The 24,340-nt window shown below is 43.3% G+C and overlaps 1 protein-coding gene across 2 annotated transcripts in view; it reads left to right on the top strand.

The window, feature by feature from the left end:
* Positions 1-24,340, top strand: part of LOC141086129 (bifunctional heparan sulfate N-deacetylase/N-sulfotransferase 3-like) — a 682,308-nt gene that overhangs the window by 470,235 nt on the left and 187,733 nt on the right. For both annotated transcript variants that reach the window (XM_073571870.1, XM_073571869.1), the window contains exon 9: positions 9,288-9,411. In XM_073571870.1, coding sequence (XP_073427971.1) covers positions 9,288-9,411 — 124 coding nt within the window. The remainder of the gene's footprint in view (positions 1-9,287; positions 9,412-24,340) is intronic.

Here is a 24,340-nt window from a genome sequence, read left to right as displayed (position 1 = left end):
CACCTCTGTGTGTGAACAGAGCCTGCTCTACACACTCTGAGTGAAGTTGAACCTGTGCATATTATACCGCCATATCGGCACCTCTGTGTGTGAACAGAGCCCGCTCTGCGCACTCCGGGTGAAGTTGAACCCGTGCGCATCATACCGCAATATTGCTCCTCTGTCATTACCTAGCAGCGGTGTAACACCTACTGCACGGTGGACCCCGAGCAGCGAACGCACTTTATTATTTATTTTTATTTAGTGCGTTCCGCCATTCCTAACACCTGTGTTCCTCCGTGCAGTGATGGAGAAACCGCAGCTAGCACAATGGCGGAGCACGGCTGCGAGAAAACATTTAATTTAAAGCACACTGAGTTAAATGTCACTCAGTGTGCAGAGTACCAAGCTCTGTTACACCACAGAGCAGTACTAAAAAGCAACGCACAAAGGACTATACCCTATTAGACTGCACAGGTGAACAGAAAATAAAATACTCATTGAGGTCCCTATAACTTAACCCTCCAAGGAAGATTAAGCTGGTGGTTGAACCTGCTCTGACACATGGTGTGCTTTAGCATGCGCACCTGAGGACGCCCGTTGCGGATGCTAAGTTCAAGCGGAGAGTTCCCACCCTACACTGCTTGTCTAGAAAAACACTCACAGTGCTATTAGTGGCACACATGCACACAGGGTGGTGTAGTAGCCACCAACACACCAAACACACATGATACTAGTGCCCTGGCGTGCGCCATTGAGAGCATTTTATACCTTGCTCAAGTCCAGACAGACAGGACATTGCCTGACATCCGAGACCAATGGGAAGGCACCATATCATGGACATTCACAGTAGGGTGAAATCTGGACTTAGACTTAGGCTCTAGAGACAGCACTGCACGTGTAAACTAGTAGTCACCACAGGCTTAGCTGGAGGGCCAGCAGTAACTACACATGCAGCATGAGTTTGGGCAAGGTGCTGTGACTGAAGTCTGTGCTGAGCAGTCAACCCAGCGGCTGAGACTGAATGGGAGACCACAGCACCAGACAAAGCTTGAGATCCATCTCATTCAGCAGGAGAATCCCGGCGCCTAACATTGCCCCCTCTAACACGTTATCCCCGGCAATGTTTGCCATGCTCAGAAGCCACCATATGTTGGGAGGCATTGAAGTGTTTTTGCACATCGGCTGAAGTTCTAGATGGTATGAAGAACTTGACCGGGGGTACATGGGCTTTTAGACACAGGCTCTCACAGAAGCTACCCCATTTTTGTATGCTCCCCATTGCCCAATCAATCTGGGGGGAGTGAAGACCCAGCCAGGGTAACCCCAGAAGTACCTCATCCATACCCTCAGAGATAACTAGAAAGGAGTTTATCTCCTGATGCTTTGGAGACACAGTGAGTGTAAGGGGTACAGTCTGATGGAAAATTGGGGTTGGCTAAAACAGACCGGTTAGCTACCCGAAAAGGCATTGGCTTAGGTAGCATAACTAATGGGATAGCGTGCTTTTGGGCGAAGGTAGCAGACATGAAATTGCCCTCAGCCTCGGAGTCCATGCAAGCCTGCACTCTGAGAGTAGCCAACCGAAATGTCAGAGAAACCCCAAAAGATAACTTGGGTGACACTTCAACAGGAACTAGTGAACCTCTCCTCAAGGCCACTTGAAGCTGTGACTCTTTCTGTTGCTTGGTACATTTATTGGCAAAGTGACCGAATTGCCCGCAGGCAAAACAAGTCGGCTGTGGACATACAAAGTGGGAGATTGGCTCCACTCTAGAGACGTCCATGGGGTCTGCAGGGCCGCCAACCTGAGTTGGAAGACACATGGGATTGGTGAAATTAAAAACCAACTGAACCCAGGGTTTAGTATGGGCTTGCTCCAAGCCACGCTCAACATGCCGCAGATCTATGTGGGTGGCCACAGATATTAATTCCTCCAGGGTAGTTAGAATCTTCCTAGTATCCAAAGCATTGCTGACATAATCTGCTAATCCCTTCTAGAAGTCAGTATCAGGACCTTTTCAGGCCATTCCAACTCGGTAGCCAGGGTACGAAACTGAATGGCAAACTGGCTAACTAAGGACGATCCCTGAGCTAAAGCCAGGAGTTGGAGTGCGGTATCATGAGTTACTTGTGGCTCCAAAAAAACATCTTTCAGAGCACCCAGAAAGTGAGAGGTGCTAATGATCAGGTGATCATCTTGTTCTCAAATGGCATAGCCCACTCCAACACCCTGCCTGACAATAGGGAAATTATAAATACCACTTTGGTACGCTCTGTTGGGAATCGCAAAGCCAGTAACTCCAGGTGGCTTGAGAACTGATTCACAAACCCTCTACAAGCCTTGCTGTCCCCAGAAAATTTTTCGGGCAGCGAAAAACATGGCACAGAGGAAACAGAAACAGCAGCAGTAACCTTAGTAGCGGCTTCGGCGGCTGCTTGTGCTACCAATGCAGCAAGATCCACAGCTGTAGACGCCTGCTCGAGAGTGGTCAACCTGCTCTCAAGCTGCTGGATGAACCGCTGAAGACGCTGATCATCCGCCATTGCTAGCCAGACCCTGACGCTAGTATACTGTTACGACTGTCGGAATGCACAAAATAAGAAATAATAATAATAAGGTGCGTTCGCAATGTGGGGTCCTCCGTGCGATGATGGAGAAACCGCAGCTAGTACAATGGCGGAGCAAGGCTGTGAGAAAACACTTTAAAGCACACTGAGTTAATTGTCACTCAGTATGCACAGAGCGCAGCGTACCAAGCTCTGTTACAACACAGAGCAGTACTAAAAAGCAACACACAAAGGACTATACCCTGTTACACTGCACAGGCATATACAAAACAAAATACTAAATGGAGTCCCTATAACTTAACCCCCCAAGGAAGACTAAACTGGTGGATGAACCTGCTGACACACAGTGTGCTTTAGCACACGCGCCTGAGGACACCCAGTGCAGTTGCTAAGTTCAAGCAGGAGTTCCCACCCAACACTGCCTGTCGAGAAAAACATTCGCAGTGCTATTAGTGGCACACATGCACACAGGGTGGTATAGCAGTCACCAACACACCTAATACACATGATACTAGCACACAGGTGTGCACCATTGAGGCTATGTGCAAACGTGCGGAATTGCCGTGGAAATTTCCACGGCAATTCCGCAACTCCCTGCCACGTGAAGTACACTAGAATTCCGCATGGGTAATTCTTGAGCAATTCCCGCAAAAAAGTAGCGTTTTGCAAGCGTAATTAGCTTGCAGAATACTAGTGTTTTCCAAGCGATCTGTAGCATCGCTTGGAAAACTGATTGACACCCAAAACTGCCTGTCGAGAAAAACATTCGCAGTGCTATTAGTGGCACACATGCACACAGGGTGGTAAAGCAGCCACCAACACACCAAATACACATGATACTAGCACACAGGTGTGAACGATTGAGGCTATGTGCAAACGTGTGGAATTGTCGTGGAAATTTCCATGGCATTTCCGCAACTCCCTGCCTCGTGAAATATGCTAGAATTCCACATGTGTAATTCCCAAGTAATTCCGGCAAAAAACTAGCATTTTGCAAGTGTATATAGCTTGCAGAATACTAGTGTTTTCCAAGCGATCTGTAGCATCACTTGGAAAAGTGATTGACAGGTTGGTCACACTCATCAAACATAGTGTTTGAAAAGTGTGACCAACTTTTTACTATTGAGGCTGCCCATGAGGCATCAGTAGTAAAAAGATATAATGTTAAAACTAATAAAAAAAAATAAAAAATCGTGATATTCTCACCTTCCGGAGTCCCCCGCAGCGTCCCCAGGCCTCAGAGATGCTCCTGGCAAGTCCTGTTCCCAGCAATGCCTTTGCGACAATGACCTCTGATGACATGGCATCACGCGAGACCTCTCCATCATCACAGGTCATTGTCGCAAGGCATCGCTGGGAACGGGACTTGACGGGAGCATCACTGATGCCTGGGGACACTGCGTGGTACGCCAGAAGGTGAGAGTATCACGATTTTTTATTTCAATTCTATTTTTACAGGGATATGGTACCAAGGGCCTGGAGGACAGTCTCCTCTCCTCCAGATCGTGGGTACCGTCTGCACATTTTCTGCTTACTTTCCGCATGGTGGGCATAGCCACATGCGGAAAGTAAGCGGAACAATTCATTCCTATGTGTGTGGAATTCCTGTGATTCCACAAAAAGAATGAGCATGCTGCTTATTTTTCCGCGATGCGATTTTGCTGAGGAAAAATACGCAACATTAGCACAGCATGTGCGGAATGCCATTGGTTACAATGGGCTGCTTATTTTATGCATTTTTGTGAAAAAACGTGGCAAAAACGCATAAAATCCGTGGGAATTCCGCACGTGTGCACATAGCCTCAGAGTTTTTTATACTTTGCTCATTGACAGACAGACAGGACCTTGCCTGTAGATCAATCTGAAGCTGCCACATCACCGGAGCACCAGACGTCCAAGCACAAATGAGAAGGCACCACATCATGGACATGCTCAGTAGGGTGAAATCCAGACTTCAGTTCCAGAGCACAGCGCTGCACAAGTGAACTAGTAGTCACCATAGGCTTAGCTGGAGGGCCAGCAGTAACTACACATGCAGCACGAGCCTGGGCAGGGTGCTGGGACCGAAGTCTGTGCTGAGCAGTCATCCCAGCGACTGATTCTGAATGGGAGACTACAACACCAGATAAGGCTTGAAATCCATCCCATGTGGTGGGAGAATCCTAGTGCCTAACAGGAGCTACAGCTGTTAGCTTCAACAAGGCTGATTATCAAAAATAGATGGGTACACATGCTATGTATTTAAGTTTTTTAAATAAATAATTTAAAAAATCGGCATGGGGTCCGCCCCATTTTTGACAACCAACCTTGCTAAAGCAGACAGCTGGGCGCTGGTATTCTCGGGGATGTAAGGGGCCATGGATATTGGCCCCCAAGCCTAAACATAGCATCCCACATCTGCCCATAAAAGGCACATCTATTAGATGCACCAATTCTGGTGCTTTGCCTAGCTCCTCCCTCTAGCCTTGTTGCAGCAGCAAGTGGGGTTCATATTTTGGGGTTGATGTCACCTTTGCATTGTCAGGTGACATCAAGCCCGTGGATTAATAATGGTGAGATGTCTATGAGACACCTATTCATTACTAATCCTATAATTATATGGTAAATAAAGATACAGCAAGAATAAAGTCCTTTATTAGAAATAAAACAACAAACGCCTACTCCAACAAAGCCCTCGCTCTCCTGTAATAAAACAAAAATAAAAAAACAACAATAGCCCTCACCTCTCTGTCGTTCTGTCCCATGCCATAATCCATGTCTGGGGGAAAAACAGTTTTCAACCTGGATGTTGCCAAGATGTGACCGTCCAGGCTGAGAACCACTGATTTGAGCACAGCCTCAGTGACCGGCGGTGGCGTCATCGAGGTTACCTCCTGTCACTGAGCCTGCTTTCCCTGCCAGGCTGAACTGCTGTAACCTTGGTGAGATCCACGCTAGCACTGATCAGAAGAAGTGTTTGCCGTGTTGCCATGCATATGACAGTGCGACAAATACCCGGTGTTCAGGCAGCCGAACCTGAACAGCAACACGGATTTCCTGGTGAAGTCGTTGCTCGGTGTCCATGCTCGAACAGTTAGTTCAGTATGAACGCCGAACATTAGTCTTCGGGTTTGCCCATCTCTCTTATTGTTTAAACAAGAGAAAGCAGCATTGATTGTACCAAGATTTTGAATTACTCTTTAAAGATGTTTTTTGCCTGGAACAAAGTACATTTTAATTAATAGATCTTGGAATAATAATAATTTCCACAATTTGAATATGTTTAAAAAAAAATGTTCCTGTGCTGAGATAATCTTATAAATTGCCCCTGCTGTGTACTGTGTAATGGCTGTGTCTGACCATACAGAGACATGGTTGGCACATACCACATCTCTTGGGCAGGGGAGGAAGCAAAAAAGTATAATAATAATAATCTTTATTTATATAGCGCCAACATATTCCGCAGCGCTTTACAGTTTAACAGTTCCAAACATAAGTCATAAGTAGCAACATTAAGAATACAATAATTAAAGCAAAATAAGATGACCCTGCTCATGAGAGCTTACAATCTACAATGAGGTGGGGGAGATACAGACTACAGGTGTGTATTTACAATGGTGTATTTGCAATGATGGTCCAATTATGGCATCTTGAGGGAGTGAGGGATGGATGGATGGAGATAGTGAATGAGCTTCACATGCACACTTACACATAGAATGACTGTGATTTGTGAACGTGATAGGCCGCTCTGAACAAATGTGTTTTGAGGGAGTGCCTGAAACTATGCAAATTGTGGATAGTCCTAATTTCTTGGGGTAGAGCTTTCCAGAGGATTGGCGCAGCGTGGGAAAAAGTAAACAGAGAGGACAGCATGGGATCACAGCTGATTCTTTCTGTGAGGTAAAACATTTCACTGCCTGTCTTTAAGCAATGTTTTACATCAAAGAAAGAATCAGCTATTATCTCCCACTGTAATGTCTGTATACTCTACTTTGCTTCCCCCCGCCCAGGATCTGTGGTATGATTAGACCATGTTCCTGTATCATCAGATATGACCATTACACAGTACATAGTTATCAGCAGAGAAACATTTTTTATACACATTCAGTTGTGCAAATTATTATTATTCCATGATCTATAGACAAAAATTATCATTAAAATTAACTCTATTAGTGGGAAAACCCCTCTAACAAAAAGGTGCATGCACACCTCTACTTTATTCATTGTCTATGGAAGTGCTGGAAATAGCAGAGTACTGTACTTGGCTAATTACAACAATCTCATAGAGAATCAATGGAGCAGTAGCGTGCAGCCTTAGTCTTGGCAATATTCAGATGGGGTTTTTCAGAGCCTGTTTTACAGTTCAGTTGAGCTGGCAGAGGTCATACCACTCACAATTAATAACTATATGCTATTGATAGAGTGTTAGGTGCCAGGATTCTCCCTCTGCATAGGATGGATTCCAAGCCTTGTCTGCCAATGCAGTCTCCCATTCTGCTTCAGCCACAGTGGGAGCTGCTCAGCAAAGACATCGGTCTCAGCGTCTAACTCAGACGGTTACTGCTGGCTCTCCAGACAAAGCTATAGTAATTAGCAATAGGCAGCAGCGAACAGACATTCCAGAGGTTAAGTGCAGAAATCACTCTACTGAGCATGTTCATGAGGTGGCGACCTCTCATTGGTGGTCGGTCGTCAACTGCTCGGGTGTCGTGGCAGGTCCGGATTGGCCCACGAGCAAGGTCCTGTCTGTCTGGACTTGAACAGGAATGTATAAAAGGTTCCCTGGAGTGCGTGTCGGTGCACTAAGATCATATGTGTTGGTGGATACGCTACCACCCTGTGTGCACGTGCGATTGTGATTCTAGGCAGGTAGGCAGTGTAGGGTGGGAACTCCAGCTTGACTCATCATCTGGCGTCCTAAGTGTCAGAGTGAGTACAACCACCAACCTAGTCTGCCCTGGGGGGGGTAGCTATAGGGACCCCACCTAGCATCATGACCACTATACTCCTGTGACCTCTAACAGAGTATAGTCTCGAGTGCTTCCTCTTCTTATACCACTCTGTGAAGTAACAGAGTCAGGTGTTATGCTCTCTGTTCACACTGAGTGACATTTAACTCGGTGTGTTTATGGTGCTTGCTTGCAGTTTCGCTCTGCCATTGTTCAATAGCTGCGGTTTCCCACCACCGCACGGTGGACCCCGAGTTGCAATCGCACTTTACCATTTTTTATATTCATTGCAATCAGTTAACCCTAACATAGAGTATCTTATATATTTGGTAATAACCCTTTTATAAAATTATCATTGCTCATCTGTGACAGTTAGTATGCTATGTGTGATATTGGGCTAAATATTATTTACAATACCATTTCCCCCTATTACTTCAGGCTTTGTGTTATTTTTGAAAGCAAAACTATTAGTACAAAGTGCTATTTCCAGCATAAAAACACTATTAACCATTGTAAGCCATTAGGACATGTCAAGATTTTTGAGACTAATAGAAAAAAGCATATACCATACCTTCTAAGGCTGCATTAAGGGTTTATTCCCAAAATTAACATTTAGTCTCAGTTCTCTACATACAGAATTAATCATGCATGCCAATGCAATCTGCTTTTAAAATTTTCACTAATTTGCAACTCTCATCACCCTAATGATTCCCCCCACATATCTTTACACTCTGCTGCCATTGGATCCATATGCCAATAGTTGTGATACTGTCGGTCAAATATATAGACATGCACCTAATGACCCTATCTAATAGAGTCCCCTGACATTTTCTTGGCATCCTGATTGTTTTGACACTGGGATGTAGCACAGCTCTGCTATATTATGCTCAGCTCTACTATGCCAGTAGGAGGAGGCATGAACACACTCTGAAGATTCCACTCATACCAAATGCACCTAATGACACTATCTAATTCATGAAAGACAGATGGAACCTTATGATTCAGTCACCAGACACTCTCATGGCATCCTACTTGATATGATACCTGGCTGGTAGCACAGCTATGCTATGCTTGACTTTATGATGTCAGCAGCAGGGATACCTGAGGACTATACTGACACCAGCCGCAGAAGCATCTAAGATCCTATCTAATAAAACAGTGCCCAGACACTCTGAAGGCATCTTAATTGCTCTGATAGCCAAGCTGATGAAAAAGTCAGTTATGCTATGGTCTACTATGTATGCAGGATAATCCTTAGAAAATCCCCATGAACTACCAATAATGTATGAGGTCTCTAAATAGTAATCAATGTTGGTAAATTAATGGGTCATAATTGCTACATTCTAAATTATCAATGGTCACATCATCCATATACTGTATATAAAATTGATATACTGTATAATGCGGCAGGGTGCCGGTGGGCTGCCTGATTGGGCAGCGCACCATTGCCCCGCAACTTTATATATCACTTTTACCCACTGAGTCTCTGAACGGGCATTCACTTGGTGCCATCTCCCACTCCTTAGGTGAGTGTGGATAATCCCTACACCATCATTTACCAACCACTGTAGAGCCACCAAAACCTCTTCTGCTGTATATGTAAAAATGTCCCATGTGCTGACTTTATTTTCATGTTTGCTAGATGAACATCCAAGAGCACATTGTAAGTAAAAAATTATGTTTACACTTTATTTGTACACTAACCCATCAGTATAATCCATCACTTACTGGAAGGGAAAATAATGATAGAGTTTCTTTTGATTATCTAAAAATACTTATTTAAGCTATTTTTTTTCTGTTTTGTGATAGGTACTACAGCCTTGTACTTGTTTTTGGTTATGCATCCTGCGATAATCAGCAATTCACCAAACCCAAAAACATTTGAAGAGATGCAATTCTTTAATGGAAATAACTACCACAAAGGCTTGGATTGGTAAGTATCAAACTTTATATTTATGTCTAATTTTTACTTTTTTTGAATCCTCTCCTTGTTAACGGGGTCTTAGAAAAAAATAATCATAACATTGTTCTCATTAATGTGTCATTACTCAGTGTGTAATGCAAAAGGGTAATGCACCTCTTTGGATCCCCTTTTCGACTTTGACCACAAAATTAACATACTGCTCAAGTAACCACTCCTATATACTCAGAACTCCTTAATACATTGAAAATAGCTTTTTTTTTAAATGAGCAACTCCCTTGTAAAGTACTGATCTGTATTGAACACTATATACCAGAGTGGGAATACAGTAGCCTCAGTCCAGTGTTGATTTTGACTTAGAAGCAAACTACTCTTTTTACTTTTCCAAATAAAACACGTCATGATTCCATCAAAAAGAGCTTCATAATAACCAGTCCAGCTATTTCTCTGACACAGAAAAACCAGTATTGAGCAAGGGCAAAGTTCAGACTGTTTAATGACTGCAATCTGTCAGTGTTTTATTAAAAAAAAGTCTTATTGGCTTAGTAGCTATTAAAAAAATTGAAAGAACATCCCATCCAATTTAGGATAGGTTAAGGTCCATCAATCTTCCTGTCAAAGGCATAAGCACCACATGATCAAGCTTTGCCTTTCCCATAATAAAATGATACATACAGGTATATAAAAATTGTGTTCCATACATTTTTCAAAACTTTAAAACTTTTTGTCTTTTTTTTTTCAAATAAGTAACAGTGCAGAGAAACCTATGCATGGCATCCTCCAGCAGTATCGTCTAGTTCCCTGGTGCCATATTTTCAGTAATGCTATCTGATCTCCACAAGAATATGCTGCATATAGTAAAATAAAATACATCTCCTTCTCGGTAATCACATTTTTACATTCCAGTGAGATTAAAGGGACCACTTGCATGTGTTTTGGCAGTTCCGTTCCAGACACTGTGGCATCAGAGATATTATAACATTACTAGAATGTAGCAACAAAACTACATTACTGGTCAATGGAGGGGGTAAGATTCATATCACGTAGTGCTTTTGCCTTTAAATATTTAGCCTGTTAACACTTTGTTGTATTCAAAAGTGGACTCGCCATCTAAAAAAGTTATAATATATGCTGATTAAAGTAACCATCAATTTAATTTTTAGTTCATAAATAAATAATACGCATAAAAATAAAAAACTTTGTAATACAGTATACAGTATTTTATCAAATAAATCCTCTTCTTTCTCCATCTGATTATTCATTTGCAAAATGTAGATTTTACTGTTAAAATGTATCACTATATTACAGAATTGCTTATTTTCAGTACATTATTGATTTATAAAATATAGATTAAAACAACGGTTACACTTTGACCCCTTTCCGACATCAGGCATAATAATACGCTGATGTCGGCCACCCTCCTTTTGATGGGGGCTCCCGCAGTGAGCCCACATCTTTCCCGACACATGTCAGCTGTTTTGAACAGCTGACATATGCCCAGAACAGCGGCCGGTGGAATCGCAATCCACCTGCAGCTATTAACCCGTTAAATGCCACTGTCAAACTCTGATAGCAGCATTTAAATTTTATTGTTAAGATATTGTTAGGGTTTAACGCACCAAATAAAAATTATAAGAAGGTGCGATTGCAACCCGGAGTCCACCATGCGGTGATAGAAAAACCGCAGCTAGAGAACAATGGCGGAGCATAGCTGCAAGTAAGTACCATAAACACACCGAGTTAAACGTCACTCGGTAAGAACACAGTGCAAAGCGCCTGACTCTGTTACTCCACAGAGCAGTACAACAACTGAGCACTGCTCAGCTATACTCAGCTGAGATCAGCTAAGCTATACTCTGTTAGATATCACAGGAGCATAGGGGAAATGATGATAGTGGGGTCCCTACAACTCACCTCCCACTATGCTGGTGATTGAACCTGGTCTGACACACGGTGGCTTTTCAGCCCGAGCCTGAGGACGCCCGATGCAGGCGCTAAGTTCAAGCGGGAGTTCCCACCCTACACTACCTGTCTAGAAACACACTCGTAGTGCTATTACCGACACACGTGCATACAGGGTGGTAACTGACCCACCAACACACACAGCAAATATGAATGATCTTAACACACCGATGGGTGTGGCAAAGATCCTTCTATAGTGGAGAACTTGGCACTCAAAGTTAATAAAAAGAAAGGTTCCTTTTATTTCGCATCCAGTGATTATGTTGCTCAGTTAAACGTTTTTGGTCCACTTCACGACCTTCATCAGAACTTATAGTTGTTAACTGGTTCTGTAGGTAAGCCGCAGGGATATTATAGCCTGATAGGTCAATCCTGTCGTATTTCAGGATTGACGTATGATGAAATGCGCTCTCCCCAGGTGACGTTATTCGCAGTACCACGCGCTGAAGCATAGTGGCTCCTTCCAGCATCCAGATTCCACTGAGATTCATCCTGAAATACAACAGGATTGACCTATCAGGATGTAATATCCCTGCAGCTTACCTACAGAACCAGTTAACAACTTTAAGTTCTGATGAAAGTCCTGAAGTGGACCGAAAATTTTTAACTGAGCAACATAATCACTGGATGCGAAATAAAAGGAACCTTTCTTTTTATTAACTTTGAGTGCCAAGTTTATTTCTCCACTATTACTACGGGCTGGACACACTACATGAGTACCTTTACCTAAGTGCCTAAGTACCTATTTGAGTTCCGTGTTTACTCTTCTAAAGATCCTTTTATAGACAGTGCCAATCAGACAGGACCTTGCTAGCGGACCAATCCAGAAGCGGCCCAGGACCTGAGCAGCTGACGGCCGAACTCCAATGACTTAGCCTCAGGAATGACTGCTCGCCTCTGTCTGTTGCAAGTTACCATGGCTGGACCTGGAGAGGCAGCAGTAACAAAGTGCACAGCATGAGTCTGAGTAAGATGCTGAGACTGATGTCTCTGCCGAGCAGCATCCACTGCGGTTGAGACTGAATGGGAGACCACAGGAGAAGATAAAGCTTGGGATCTGTTCTGTGTAGAGGGAGAATTCTGGCGCCTAACAGATATATTACAAAATTGCTTATTTTCAGTGCATTATTGATTTATAAAATAAAGATTAAAGCAACGGTTACACATAAACCCCTTTCTGACATCGGGCATAATAGTACGCTGATGTCAGATACCATTCTTTTGATGTGGTCTCTGGCGGTAAGCCCGGATCAGCTGCTGGTGGAATCATGATCCAACCACAGCTATTAACCCGTTAAATGCCTATGTCAAACTCTGACACCAACATTTAACTTGCACTTCTGGCAAGCGTCTCGGAAATCTGCCCATCTGTGACCCCCATCACACGTGATCACGGGTCACTAATGTGTTGGCACAACAACCAGAGGTCTCCAGGAGACCACCAGGTGGTCGGCACTCATAGCAAGTCAGCAATTCTGCTACATACAGGCAATCTGATCATCACCGGTATGTAGCAGAGCCGATCAGATTGTGGAAGCTTCTAATCTCCCTTGGAGACTAATAAAACATGCCAAAAGTAGAAAAAAAAAAAGTTTTTAAAAATTAAAAAAAATAAATAAATAAAAGTTCAAATCACACCCCTTTCACACCATTCAAATTAAAACAATAAAAAAATCAAACCTACACATATTTGGTATCTTCGCATTCTGAATCACCTGTTCTGTCAATATAAAAAAAGAATTAACCTGATCGCTAAACTGAGAAAAAAGTCAAAACGCCAGAATTTGTTTTTTTGGCCACTGCACCGTTGCTTTAAAATGCAATAACGGGCGACCAAAAGATCATATCTGCACCAAAATAGTATCATTAAAAGCATCGTCTCGGCATGCAAAAAATAAGACTTTACCCAACCCGAGATCACGAAAAATGGAGATGCTACGGGTATCGGAAAATGGCTCAGTTTTTTAACAAACTTTGGAATTTTTTTAACCGCTTAAATAAAAAAGAACCTAGACATGTTTGGTGTGTATGAACTCATAATGACCGGCAGAATCATAATGGCAGGTTGGTTTTAGCGTTTAGTGAACATAGTAAAAAATAAAAAAAAGCTGTTGTGGAATTGCACTTTTTTTGCAATTTCACAGCACTTAGAATTTTTTTTACTATTTTCCAGTACACAATATGTTAAAACGAATGGTGTCTTTCAAAAGTACAATTTTTCCAGCAAAAAACAAGCCCCCACATGGTCATATTGACAGAAAAATATAAAAGTTATGGCTCTGGGAAGAAGGGGAGCAAAAAACGCAAAAGCAATAATACCTCCGGTCATGAAGGGGTTAAGGATGCCAAGATAAATATTTATGAGTACTCATTTTTAATAGGAAGCACCGATGAAACTCAGAAGCATCACAGGGCAAATTATATGACAAGAATAACTAAAGAATGGCTATTTCCTGTAGTTATTATTTTTATGAACATCACTTTCCGACGCAATAATTTGCCAATAATATAGATTTCAGCAGAAATATAGTTACCACTTATCTCTTCCTTAAGCCATCTGCAGCAGAGCTTTTAAAAAGGGAGAGACCTTTTTCATATTTTTAATTTAGCATTTTTACTTTGAACAGAAGAATAAATAAAATACATATAACAGATATTCAGTATTATTTTATTTTTACTTAATTATGCACCATCATCATATTCCACAGTGCGTTAAAGAAAAGAAAAATGTAGACCAGTAGCATAATATTGTACAAATACCTTGCAGTACTCAGATAGATACTTAGTTCTATCCAAGCATACACACCATTCATGCAAAATGCATTTTGAGTCCATGTGCTGTCCATGGAGAAAATGGACAGCACTCAGACCCAACGTTAGCCTATGCGCTAGTTCACATGGGCATGCTTTCACATTGACCACAGACAAAAAATTGCACAATGCCCTAGTCTGAATCAAATATTGGAAGCTCTTGCACTTGTCTGATGTGAGTGGCCCAAGTCTTAGGAAAAATCAGAGAAAACATATAAAATTAAAGAGCATCATTTCTGTATTTTTGACCCATTCCTGGTTTTGGGTTACAAATACTGATGTGACCTATTAACCAAAATAGTACTGTGTGAACGTAACCTTATAATGCACCATGTGGTAAGGTAGTGATAGCTGTAATAACTCAGTGTCAATGAGGAAAATATGGCCACTTGCGCAGGGGTGAACTATTCTTAATTAAAGGGGTTGTCCGGGCTTTTCACATAATCTCAGTGCATATCTGGGCTGTAGAATGCTGACAATAAGTAATTTACCTTCTGTGGCCAGTTTGCAGTGTTTGCTAGATATCATCTCTTGCTTGTAAGAAAAACGTCCAGGGGGGTGTGTTCTGGCATTGAAATGAGAACTGGTCATTTCCTCCTCACTAGTTTCACTTTCCATAGATCACTGTTCAGTGTGTGTCTGGGGGAGGAGCAGCTGGGTGGTTCGGCTCTCTGCACTGAGGCTGCTAGAGGGGGAGGATTTGTTACTGTGTGAGGAGGGATAAGCTTGTTCATGTGGTCGGGGAGGGCCTGTTGCTATGGAGGGTGGGGTTGTTGCTATAGAGGGCAGGTTTTTAGTAGAGTAGGAGAGAATGACCAGTTCTCATTTCAATGCCAGAACACACCCCCCCGGACGTTTTTCTTACAAGCAAGAGCTGATATCTAGAAAACCCTGCAAACTGGCCACAGAAGGTTAATTACTTATTGTCAGCATTCTGCAGCCCAGATATTCACTGAGATTATGTGAAAAGCCTGGACAAACCCTTTAAGGCTGGTTTCACACTTGCGTTTTTTTCGCGGTATTTTAGCGCTAAATAGCGCATGCGTTTTTTTTTCCTATACTTTGCATGGGATGCGCTTATGTGCGCATACACGTGCGTTTGTACGCGTTTTTCCACGCATGCGTTTTTTTGCGGTATGCGCTCGGGCGCACAAAATGCAACCTGTTGCATTTTTTGGGCGTCCGACTTGCCTCAAAAAAACGCATGCACGCGCAATGCGTTTTTTTTACAGCAAGACACCCATTATAAGTCTATGGTGAGCATATGTGCGCATTGGCATGCTTATGTATGCGTTTTTTTGCACATGCGTTTTTTTTTTACCATTAGTTTAGACAATGGAATTTAGGGGTTTGGGTTAGAGTTAGGGTTAGTTAAGGGGGTTTAGGGTTAGGGTTAGGGTTAGGGTTAGGGTCAGGGTCAGGGTTAGGGTTAGGATCAGGGTATGGTTTGGTTAAGGGTTAGGGTTAGGGTCAGGGTCAGGGTTAGGGTTAGGGTCAGGGTTAGGGTTAGGATCAGGGTATGGTTTGGTTAAGGGTTAGGGTTAGGGTCAGGGTCAGGGTTAGGGTTAGGGTTAGGGTCAGGGTTAGGGTTAGGGTAAGGGTTAAGGTCAGGGTTAGGGTTAGGGTTAGGGTTAGGGTCAGGGTCAGGGTTAGGGTTAGGATCAGGGTATGGTTTGGTTAAGGGTTAGGGTTAGGGTCAGGGTTAGGGTCAGGGTTAGGGTTAGGGTTAGGGTCAGGGTTAGGGTTAGGGTCAGGGTTAGGGTTAGGGTTAGGGTTAGGGTCAGGGTCAGGGTTAGGGTTAGGATCAGGGTATGGTTTGGTTAAGGGTTAGGGTTAGGGTCAGGGTTAGGGTTAGGGTTAGGGTCAGGGTTAGGGTTAGTAAAGTCATGGTTTGGGTTAGTGTGAGGGGCCACCTAATGTTGGAAAAAAACGCAAACGCGGTAAAAACGCACTAAAAACGCATAAAAACGCTGCGTTTTTTTCATGCATGCTCATAAAAATGCTTGAAAAAAACGCAGCATCTGTATGCGTTTGTATGCGTTTTTTCAATGCGTTTTTTTGCGGGAAAAACGCGCTGCAAAAAAAAGCAAGTGTGAAACTAGCCTAAGCTATTCTTTTTTTAAGTAAAGGGGGCTTTACACATAGCGATATCGCTAGCAATATCGCTAAAGCATCACCGATTTTGTGACGCAGCAGCGATATTGCTAGCGATATCGCTACATGTGATACTTACCTCCGACCGGCTCCCCAACTGGCTATCGCTGATCGCGCGAGAACGTCCTGGGCCGTTTCTCTTCGGCGCCAGCAGGAAGCCCGGCGACGAGTGGACGCGGGCGGAGGACGTCATCATCGCCACGTATGACAGGTAAGTAACGACCACTGCTGCGTCGCTGCATCGCTAGTGAGATCTACCTGTTTGGCAGCTCACTAGCGACCATTTAGCGATGCACCAGCGATTCTGACCGGGTCGTATCGTGGTCGGGATCGCTGGTGCATCGCTAAATGTAACGGAGCCCTAAGTCAAAGGGACATGAGCCATTGTTTCATGTGAGACTGTCTGGTGCTCCTTTTTGTATGTTATTTTGTGGAATGCCAGCTGATTACAGATTGCATCAGCTCCCTAAGGTGCATCAATTGGAGGACAAAACTGCGGAGACTCATGTATTTTAAACAGTGCCTTCCCCCTCCCACCAATCCCGTAATGAAACTTCGACAGGCCTAGATGGGTTGAAACAGGTCGGTCACAGTTTATTAATTACATACACAGAGAAAGGCAATTACATTTCGCAATGGGCTCATCACCGAAGGCCCTGCCTGCGAGCGACAAGCAAACTGGCCAATGGACAACACCTTCCAGGGGTCAGCCGGGGAGAAAGAGAAAGGCACTGACCCCTGACACCTGAATTTAACCCATGTAGGTGTGGCTTGATGCCCCTTTCTCTTTATCTCCATTGGTCAGTTGGGCGTCCCTATTAGTGCATCACCTGGGGAAGTAGTTGGGAGGGGGAATTGGGCACTGAACGGTATTCCTCTAGCTTTGTTCATAGGGGATCTGCAGTCAGAGGCACGTTCCTTAGTTAGTACCGTGCTTGCCAGACTGCAGAGACCCGTGTGTCTTAAACAGTGCCTTCCCTCCTCCCACCAATCCCATAAGGAAACTTCGACAGGCCTAAATGGGTTGAAACAGGTAGGTCACAGTTTATTGATTACATTTCGCAACGGGCTCATCGCCGAAGGCCCTGTCTGCTAGCAACAAGCAAGCCGGCCAATGAGTTGTTACGAACCTTTGCCCCTCTCTACACTTCCGCCATGGAGGATCATGTGCATGACCTAAACAGGACTCCGCCCCCCACCCATCAGCATAAGGGCCTGCTCCACTCCGTCTTGCAAGCCGGACAAAAATATGTTGAGGCCAATGTCATTGAGGTGAATTCCATCTGGTCTTAATAGTGCCGAGTTATCTCCTTCCAGTTGGTGGTGGCAAACCACGATGCCACATCTGCCTTTTACAAATGTTGCCATCTGTGCATTGATCTTCTTGATCTATCAATGGCTTTTGCATCCCTTGCTCTGTGCCAAATGACTCGTGGCACTATCTCCGACCAGACCAATATCATCTCCGAAAAATACATGTGAAACTCTCTGTCAGTTGACATAACTGTACAAAGCGCAGCACTTTTTTGTTTTCCCAAATCATTGCCACCAGCGTGTAACACTAATATCGTCGGCCCCTTGGCCCTCTTAGCGATGTTGACAATTTCCATAAAATCTGTTGCCACTGGAGCCTTCTGATACCTCTCCAGGTGACCTCCAGCCCCGGGAAATCAAGACTTTTTCCTCCCGGTCACAGCTCGGCCCTTTTAGCCACCCAATAGACATATGAATGTCCTAAAACATAGACTGTTGGGTTAGCCAGGGAGAAATAGAAAGGCACTGACCCCTGGCATCTGAATTTAACCTAAGTTGGTGTGGCTGGACGCCCTTTTTCTCTTTACCACCATTGGTCAGTTGGGCGTTCCTATTAGTGCATCACCAGGGGGAGTAGTTGGGAGGGAGGAATTGGGCACTGAATGGTATTCCTCTAGCTTTGTTTATAGGGGATCCGCTGTCAGAGGCACGTTACTTAGTTAGTACCGTGCCTGCTATTATGCTGTCTAATTGAACTAGCGAACAAAGAGGGAATAGCCATTATTATCTCCCTCCAATCCTGTGGGATACAATGCCCTGAATTGGGAGCTGAGGGATTTAAAAATGGGCCTGCTCCTGTTACCAGTGTGATTCTATAGGACTTCAGCCTAGGAACCATGGTACTATCTGGTGGATTACAAAACTTGTCCACTGCCCAATAGTGAGCCCACAAATTTGTTTGGATTACCAGGTTGGGACAATCCAGTCACTTGGCCACATACTTTGCTGTGCTCGGTTAGCTTCGTAAGATTTCCAATACCTCTTTTCTGTGAGTGTCTGTCAAAATCAGGGTGCTGCTTGTTGGGGTAGTTGCGCCTCGTTAACCCAAAGTTTTGGAGGTTCTAAGCCAGCAGAAGGGTGAGACTCTGTCACTTGCACTATCTTGTGTCCTTGCTGGGAATGTAATATATGATGTTAACTTTGGTGATCTACTAAAATCTTACTGTGGTATCCACATCCAATGTTGTCTGAGTAGCGTTCTGCCCAGAGGGAAAGAGTACATGCATTCAGTGGGATGAGCCCCGGCCCATGCGGTGTTTCCAAAGACAGCTAGGACAGCAGGTGAGAGCACCCACTGTCATCATGTCTCCACAATAGCACTATCAGCATTACCAGTATTAAATCACAAGTCCCAACTTGGAGGGATAATATCAGGATTTCCCTTACGAGAATGAGTAGAAAATGCATTTTTCATATAAATAAATTACCACTAAGCAAGAAATTACTTCCACTTATCAAATAGAGGTCCAGCAGCAGGTGAAATATCTATTATAATAAATATTACACTCTCCATTCTAAAAATTAAAATTTGTTGGCTTGTTTAAATGAGATGCTCATCATCCTACTGATATGCCATAAATTTGGGAGTAAACTAAATTAAATCCATATTAAATTAAACAATTAAATGAGAAAGTTATATGTACTTTGTATCCAATTTTGTCTTACATTTTCTATTTATGCATCAGGGCGCTTAAAAAAAAGAGTAGAATATCGTTAGGTTGCGACTGTCTGTGTGTTTAAGACCAATTGGAGATTAAGCACTAGAGAAGCCACAGTCTCGAACACAGCCGTTCTCCGGAGTGAGCCAATATGCTACATTATTATAAGAACAATAAAATGGAACAGCTTTTTCCTCTGTGGCGGAACAGCATTTTCTCTCTTTCCTCTCTTGTGACTGGAAGATCATAAACCAAACTAAATATAAGACCGTCTGCCTCTTTGTCCTGATGTGCTTCAACAAACTGTGAGATATTATTTAAAAAGTGTACAGCTCCCATATAGATTTCTTTACGCATCCATTATATTTATCATGGCCTTTTATAGGTCATTTTCAGCAACTTTCATAAGTCTGAACTTTATTCCATTAAGTCAATTTATTTTACTTCTCTTGACCATTGATTACTCTGCACCTCTATAAAACTTAACTTTCACAAAAACCATGGGAAGTTAAATAAGTGCAAGACTTTGCTACCTTGCGCTGAATTACAAGCAGGACTTTAATCATTACCTCAGCTATTCCTAGTTGACATCCAATAAATTGGGTCAGTTTTATGGATGGGCGGTTAAATCCAAAGAATATTTAGTGTTTTTTTTGGATGACATCAGAAATTAACAACTATTTATTGTAAGAAACCAACTATTTTTTTTTAATGTCCTGATATGTAAAACCTTAGAATTTATTGGCATGCACTTTCTCATTGCTGTGTGTACTATACAGCTCTGGCTAAAATTATGAGACCACTTTCAAATGTTCAGTTTGTCTGATTTTTTCTCTTTATAGGTACATTTTTGAGTAAAATGTAAATTGTTCCTTTAGTCTACAAACTTCTGACAACATGACTCCGAATTTCCAAGCAATAAATTTTGTATTTTTTTCTGACAAAGAAAAATGGTCAAAATTAACAAAAAACCCAATGATTTCAGACCTCAAAGAATGCAAAGAAACCAAGTTCATAATCAATAAGAAACAACAATACTAATTTAACTCAGGAAGAGTTCAGAAATCAATATTTTGTGGAATAACCATGATTTTTAGTAAAAATAAAAAAAAAAATGAAAAAACACCAGGCACACAGCAATCTAATATAACAAGGGGTGCAATAAGAGTAGTGAAACAATAAGTGACACTGGACAAAAAGGCACTACTGTAAGAAAATGCACACCACAAATGATTTGATTAAAGCAATATAATAATATAACCATGATTTTTAATCACAGCTTTCATGCGTCTTGGCATGCTTTCCAACAGTCTTTCACACTGCTTCTGGCGCAAAAATTTAAGCAGTTATTCTTTGTTTGATGGCTTGGGACTAATGACTATCTATGATCCTCTTGATTACATTCCAGAGGTTTTCAATGGGGTTCAGGTCTGGAGAATGGGCTGCCCATGACAGGGTTTTGATGTGGTGGTCTCTTAATTTTTTCCAGAACTGTATATTTAAATATGTATGTGTGTGTATTTATATGTATGTGAATACAGTGAAGGAAATTAGTATTTGATCCCTGAGAGATAGAATATCAAAAATAAAATCCAGAATATCACATTGTATAAATTATATACATTTATTTCTATTTTGTAGTGAGAAATAAGTATTTGATCCCTCTGGCAAATAAAACAATATTTGCTGACAAAACCCTTGTTGGCAAGCACAGCAGTCAGATGTTTTTTGTAGTTGATGATGAGGTTTGCTCAAATGTCAGGAGGGATTTTGGTCCACTTCTCTTTGCAGATCATATCAAAATCATTAAGATTTTGAGACTGTCGCTTGGCAACTCGGAGCTTCAAATCACTCCATAAGTTTTCTATGGGATTAAGGTCTGGAGACTGGCTAGGCCACTCCATGACCTTAATGTGCTTATTTTTGAGCCACTCCTTTATAGCCTTGGCTGTATGTTTTGGGTCCTTGTCTTGCTGGAAGACCCAGCCACAACCCATTTTTAATGTCCTGTCGAAGGGAAGGAGGTTGTTCTGGAGAAACGGGGTCAGTGGGTGCTCTCGTCCGCTGGCCCAGCTGCCTTTATCACGACTGCATGGAACAGGGCTCATACCTCTGAACACCCGCTCTATCTCCTGGTGGGCAGTACACTACACAGACAACACAGGGTTAGGGTAAAACAGTGTGGTAATACTTTATTGAATGACAACTACAAATAGCAAACAGAACAATCCCAGCAATTACCTCAAGATGGTGCACATTACAGGGTCTCACCCTTTCCTTCTGCTGACTTGCCAGGATAATGGTAGATGCTGTGTCTGAGCTCCCAGGGTCGCTACTCCACCTGTGATAAGCATGCAGAGAGGAGGTAACGACATGCATTGGGAGATAACCAAGAGCAGTCTTGTGTTCTTTCATCTGAGTCCGAAAGTACCCTGAGCTGAGATCCTGAAGAGTGACCCCAACCAGAAGAAAGGAAGTCTCTTTTGTACCCGAGGCAGGTGATCTATTTTTAGATTTACCCAGTGTACTTCAGTCCACCCTCACAACCTTTTCCTATCTACCTTTAGAGTCAACAACTGGTTATAGAATACAATACACAATTAGCATATCAGCACACAATAAACAAAGATAAACATACCCTATAAGTACAAGTCACTATTACAGACTTACACAGTTTGTTAAATGGTATGCAAGTCTGTCTTCTTGAACCACCAGACATAAACATTTAAATCCACAAGCCAATATACAGATAAAAAGTCAATTCTTCTTGGTTTGCAAAAACTGTGAAATTAAGATACAATCTGATTTCTTCACATTGCTCCCCCATCTTAATTAACCAGACGTGATAGGCTTCCGGTCATCCTTCTCTACTTTTTGGGACAGTCCATCTGCATTTCCATGATCTTTGCCCTTTTTTATGGGAGACAGAAAAATTATAGGACTGTAAGGCTAGACTCCATCTGAGTAAACGTCCATTGTCCCCAGCAGTCCTATTTAGTCAACTTTAAGGATTTTGATCAGTTATAACCGTGAATGCCTTTCCGTAGAGGTAGGGCTGCAATTTCTTTAAGGCCCAGATTAAGGCCAAGCATTCTCTTTCTATTGTGGCATATGCTTTCTCCCGGTCCAACAGTTTCAGGGAAATGTAAGCTATCGGGTGTTCCTGACATCGTCCCCCCCACTTGACTGAGTATGCTCTCAATCCGGTGTCCGATGCGTCTGTTTGGACAATGAACCAACAGCGGAAGTCAGGAGCAGTCAGGACTGGGCTTTGGGCTAGCTGGGTGTTCAACTGGAGGAATGCACACTCTAGGGTCCAGATGACATTGTGGGCATATCGTTTGGTGGTAAGGTCAGTGAGGGGCTTTCTACAGTATGGTAATTGGGGATAAACTTTTGATAATAGTTTGTGGTCCGTAGAAAGGTGCGTACCTGTTTTTGGTTTGGTGGGCGAGGACACTGGGTAATGGCTTCTACTTTTGCAGATTCGGGACGAATGCACCCACTTCCTACCCGATATCCAAGGTATAGTATCTTGGCCATCCCCATTTGGCACTTGTCTGGTCAGATGGTAAGCTTGGCTATTGCTACACTTTGCAGCACCTGTGATATATGTTGAAGATGCTCTTCCCAGGTATCGGTGAAGATTGCGATGTCATCCAGGTAGGCTTGGGAATACCCCTGACATCCCTCTAGTAACTGGTCCACCATCCTTTGGAAGGTAGCCAGGGCATTCTTCATCCCAAAGGGCATGCTGGTAAATTCATAAAGGCTAAAAGGGGTGATGAATGCAGACTTCTCTTGAGCCTCTTTTTTGAGTGGGATCTGCCAGTATCCCTTGCTCAAATCGATGGTAGATATGAACTGTGATCCGCCTAATCTGTCTAGTAGTTCATCCACCCGAGGCATGGATTATGCGTCAGTAATGGTGACCTCACTGAGTTGCCTATAGTCCACACAGAAGCGAGTACTCTTGTCTTTCTTGGGCACCAACACTACACTGGCGAGAACCTTCTGTCCATAGGTAAATTCTCTCACTCCGGCAGTAGGGTTGTAACACCATCGTTGCCTTTCCTGAGCTATTTCTACATTGCCATGGGCTAAGGCCATGAGGTACCTCATCTTCTCACTAAACTTTTGAACATACTCCAGAATGGGAACCTCTTCTGTGGGAAAAGTGCCCTCCCAACTCTCTCTTACTAGCTCTAACAGCACAAGCACTTTTCGGCCATTCATCAATTCAAAAGGAGAGAACCCGGTAGAATCCTGTGGCACCTCCTGGCAGGCAAACAGAAGTTGCTGCAGGTTTTTATCCCATTCCCCTCCCACGGACTCCACAAACCGGCTAATGAGCTGCTTGAGCGTTCCATTGTAACGCTCACACAGTCCATTAGTTTCGGGGTGGTAAGCATGGGGCAGATACCATGTTTCTCCCAGAGGGTCTGAATCAGCTTGCTTTGGAACTGAGTCCCCTGGTCGGTCAATACCTCCTGAGGAAACCCTACTCTACTAAAAATGTCCAGTACAACTTGAGCCACATCCTCTGCATCTATGGATGACAGGGCAATGGCCTCCGAATAGTGGGTGGCAAAGTCAGCCAGGGTGAGGATGAACTTCTTTCTGCTGCGGCCGGGGATAGCTAAAGGACCCACTAAGTTGATGGCAACCCTCTGGAAGGGTTCACCTATCAAGGGCATGGATTGGAGCAGTTCACGCCAGGGTGATCCCCACATCCATTGACAAACCAGACAAGAAGTTCAATATTTCCACACCTCTTGGGCAATCTTTGGCCAAGAGAAACTACGCAGTAATCGAGCCCGGGACTTTCTCACCCCCATGAGCCCAGCTGCAGGAATGTCATGTGCCAAGTGCAAGAGTTGGGGCAGATACTGCTGAGGCACCAAGAGCTGATGGACACTGGTCCAGGGTTTCTCTGGGCATGATGTGGGCTTTTCCCTATATAGCAGTCCATTCTCCCATCTATACACCTCCCCCTGATTTGTTTCCCCAGGTCGAGCAGCCGCACTGCTGGCAACTTCTTG

The sequence above is a fragment of the Dendrobates tinctorius genome, unplaced genomic scaffold (genome assembly GCF_039654945.1).
Source record: "Dendrobates tinctorius isolate UK_male_01 unplaced genomic scaffold, ASM3965494v1 ptg000030l, whole genome shotgun sequence".
Lineage (NCBI taxonomy): Eukaryota > Metazoa > Chordata > Amphibia > Anura > Dendrobatidae > Dendrobates > Dendrobates tinctorius.
The sequence above is the reverse complement of the archived record's forward strand: the minus strand, read 5'-3'. Positions and strand labels throughout refer to the sequence as shown.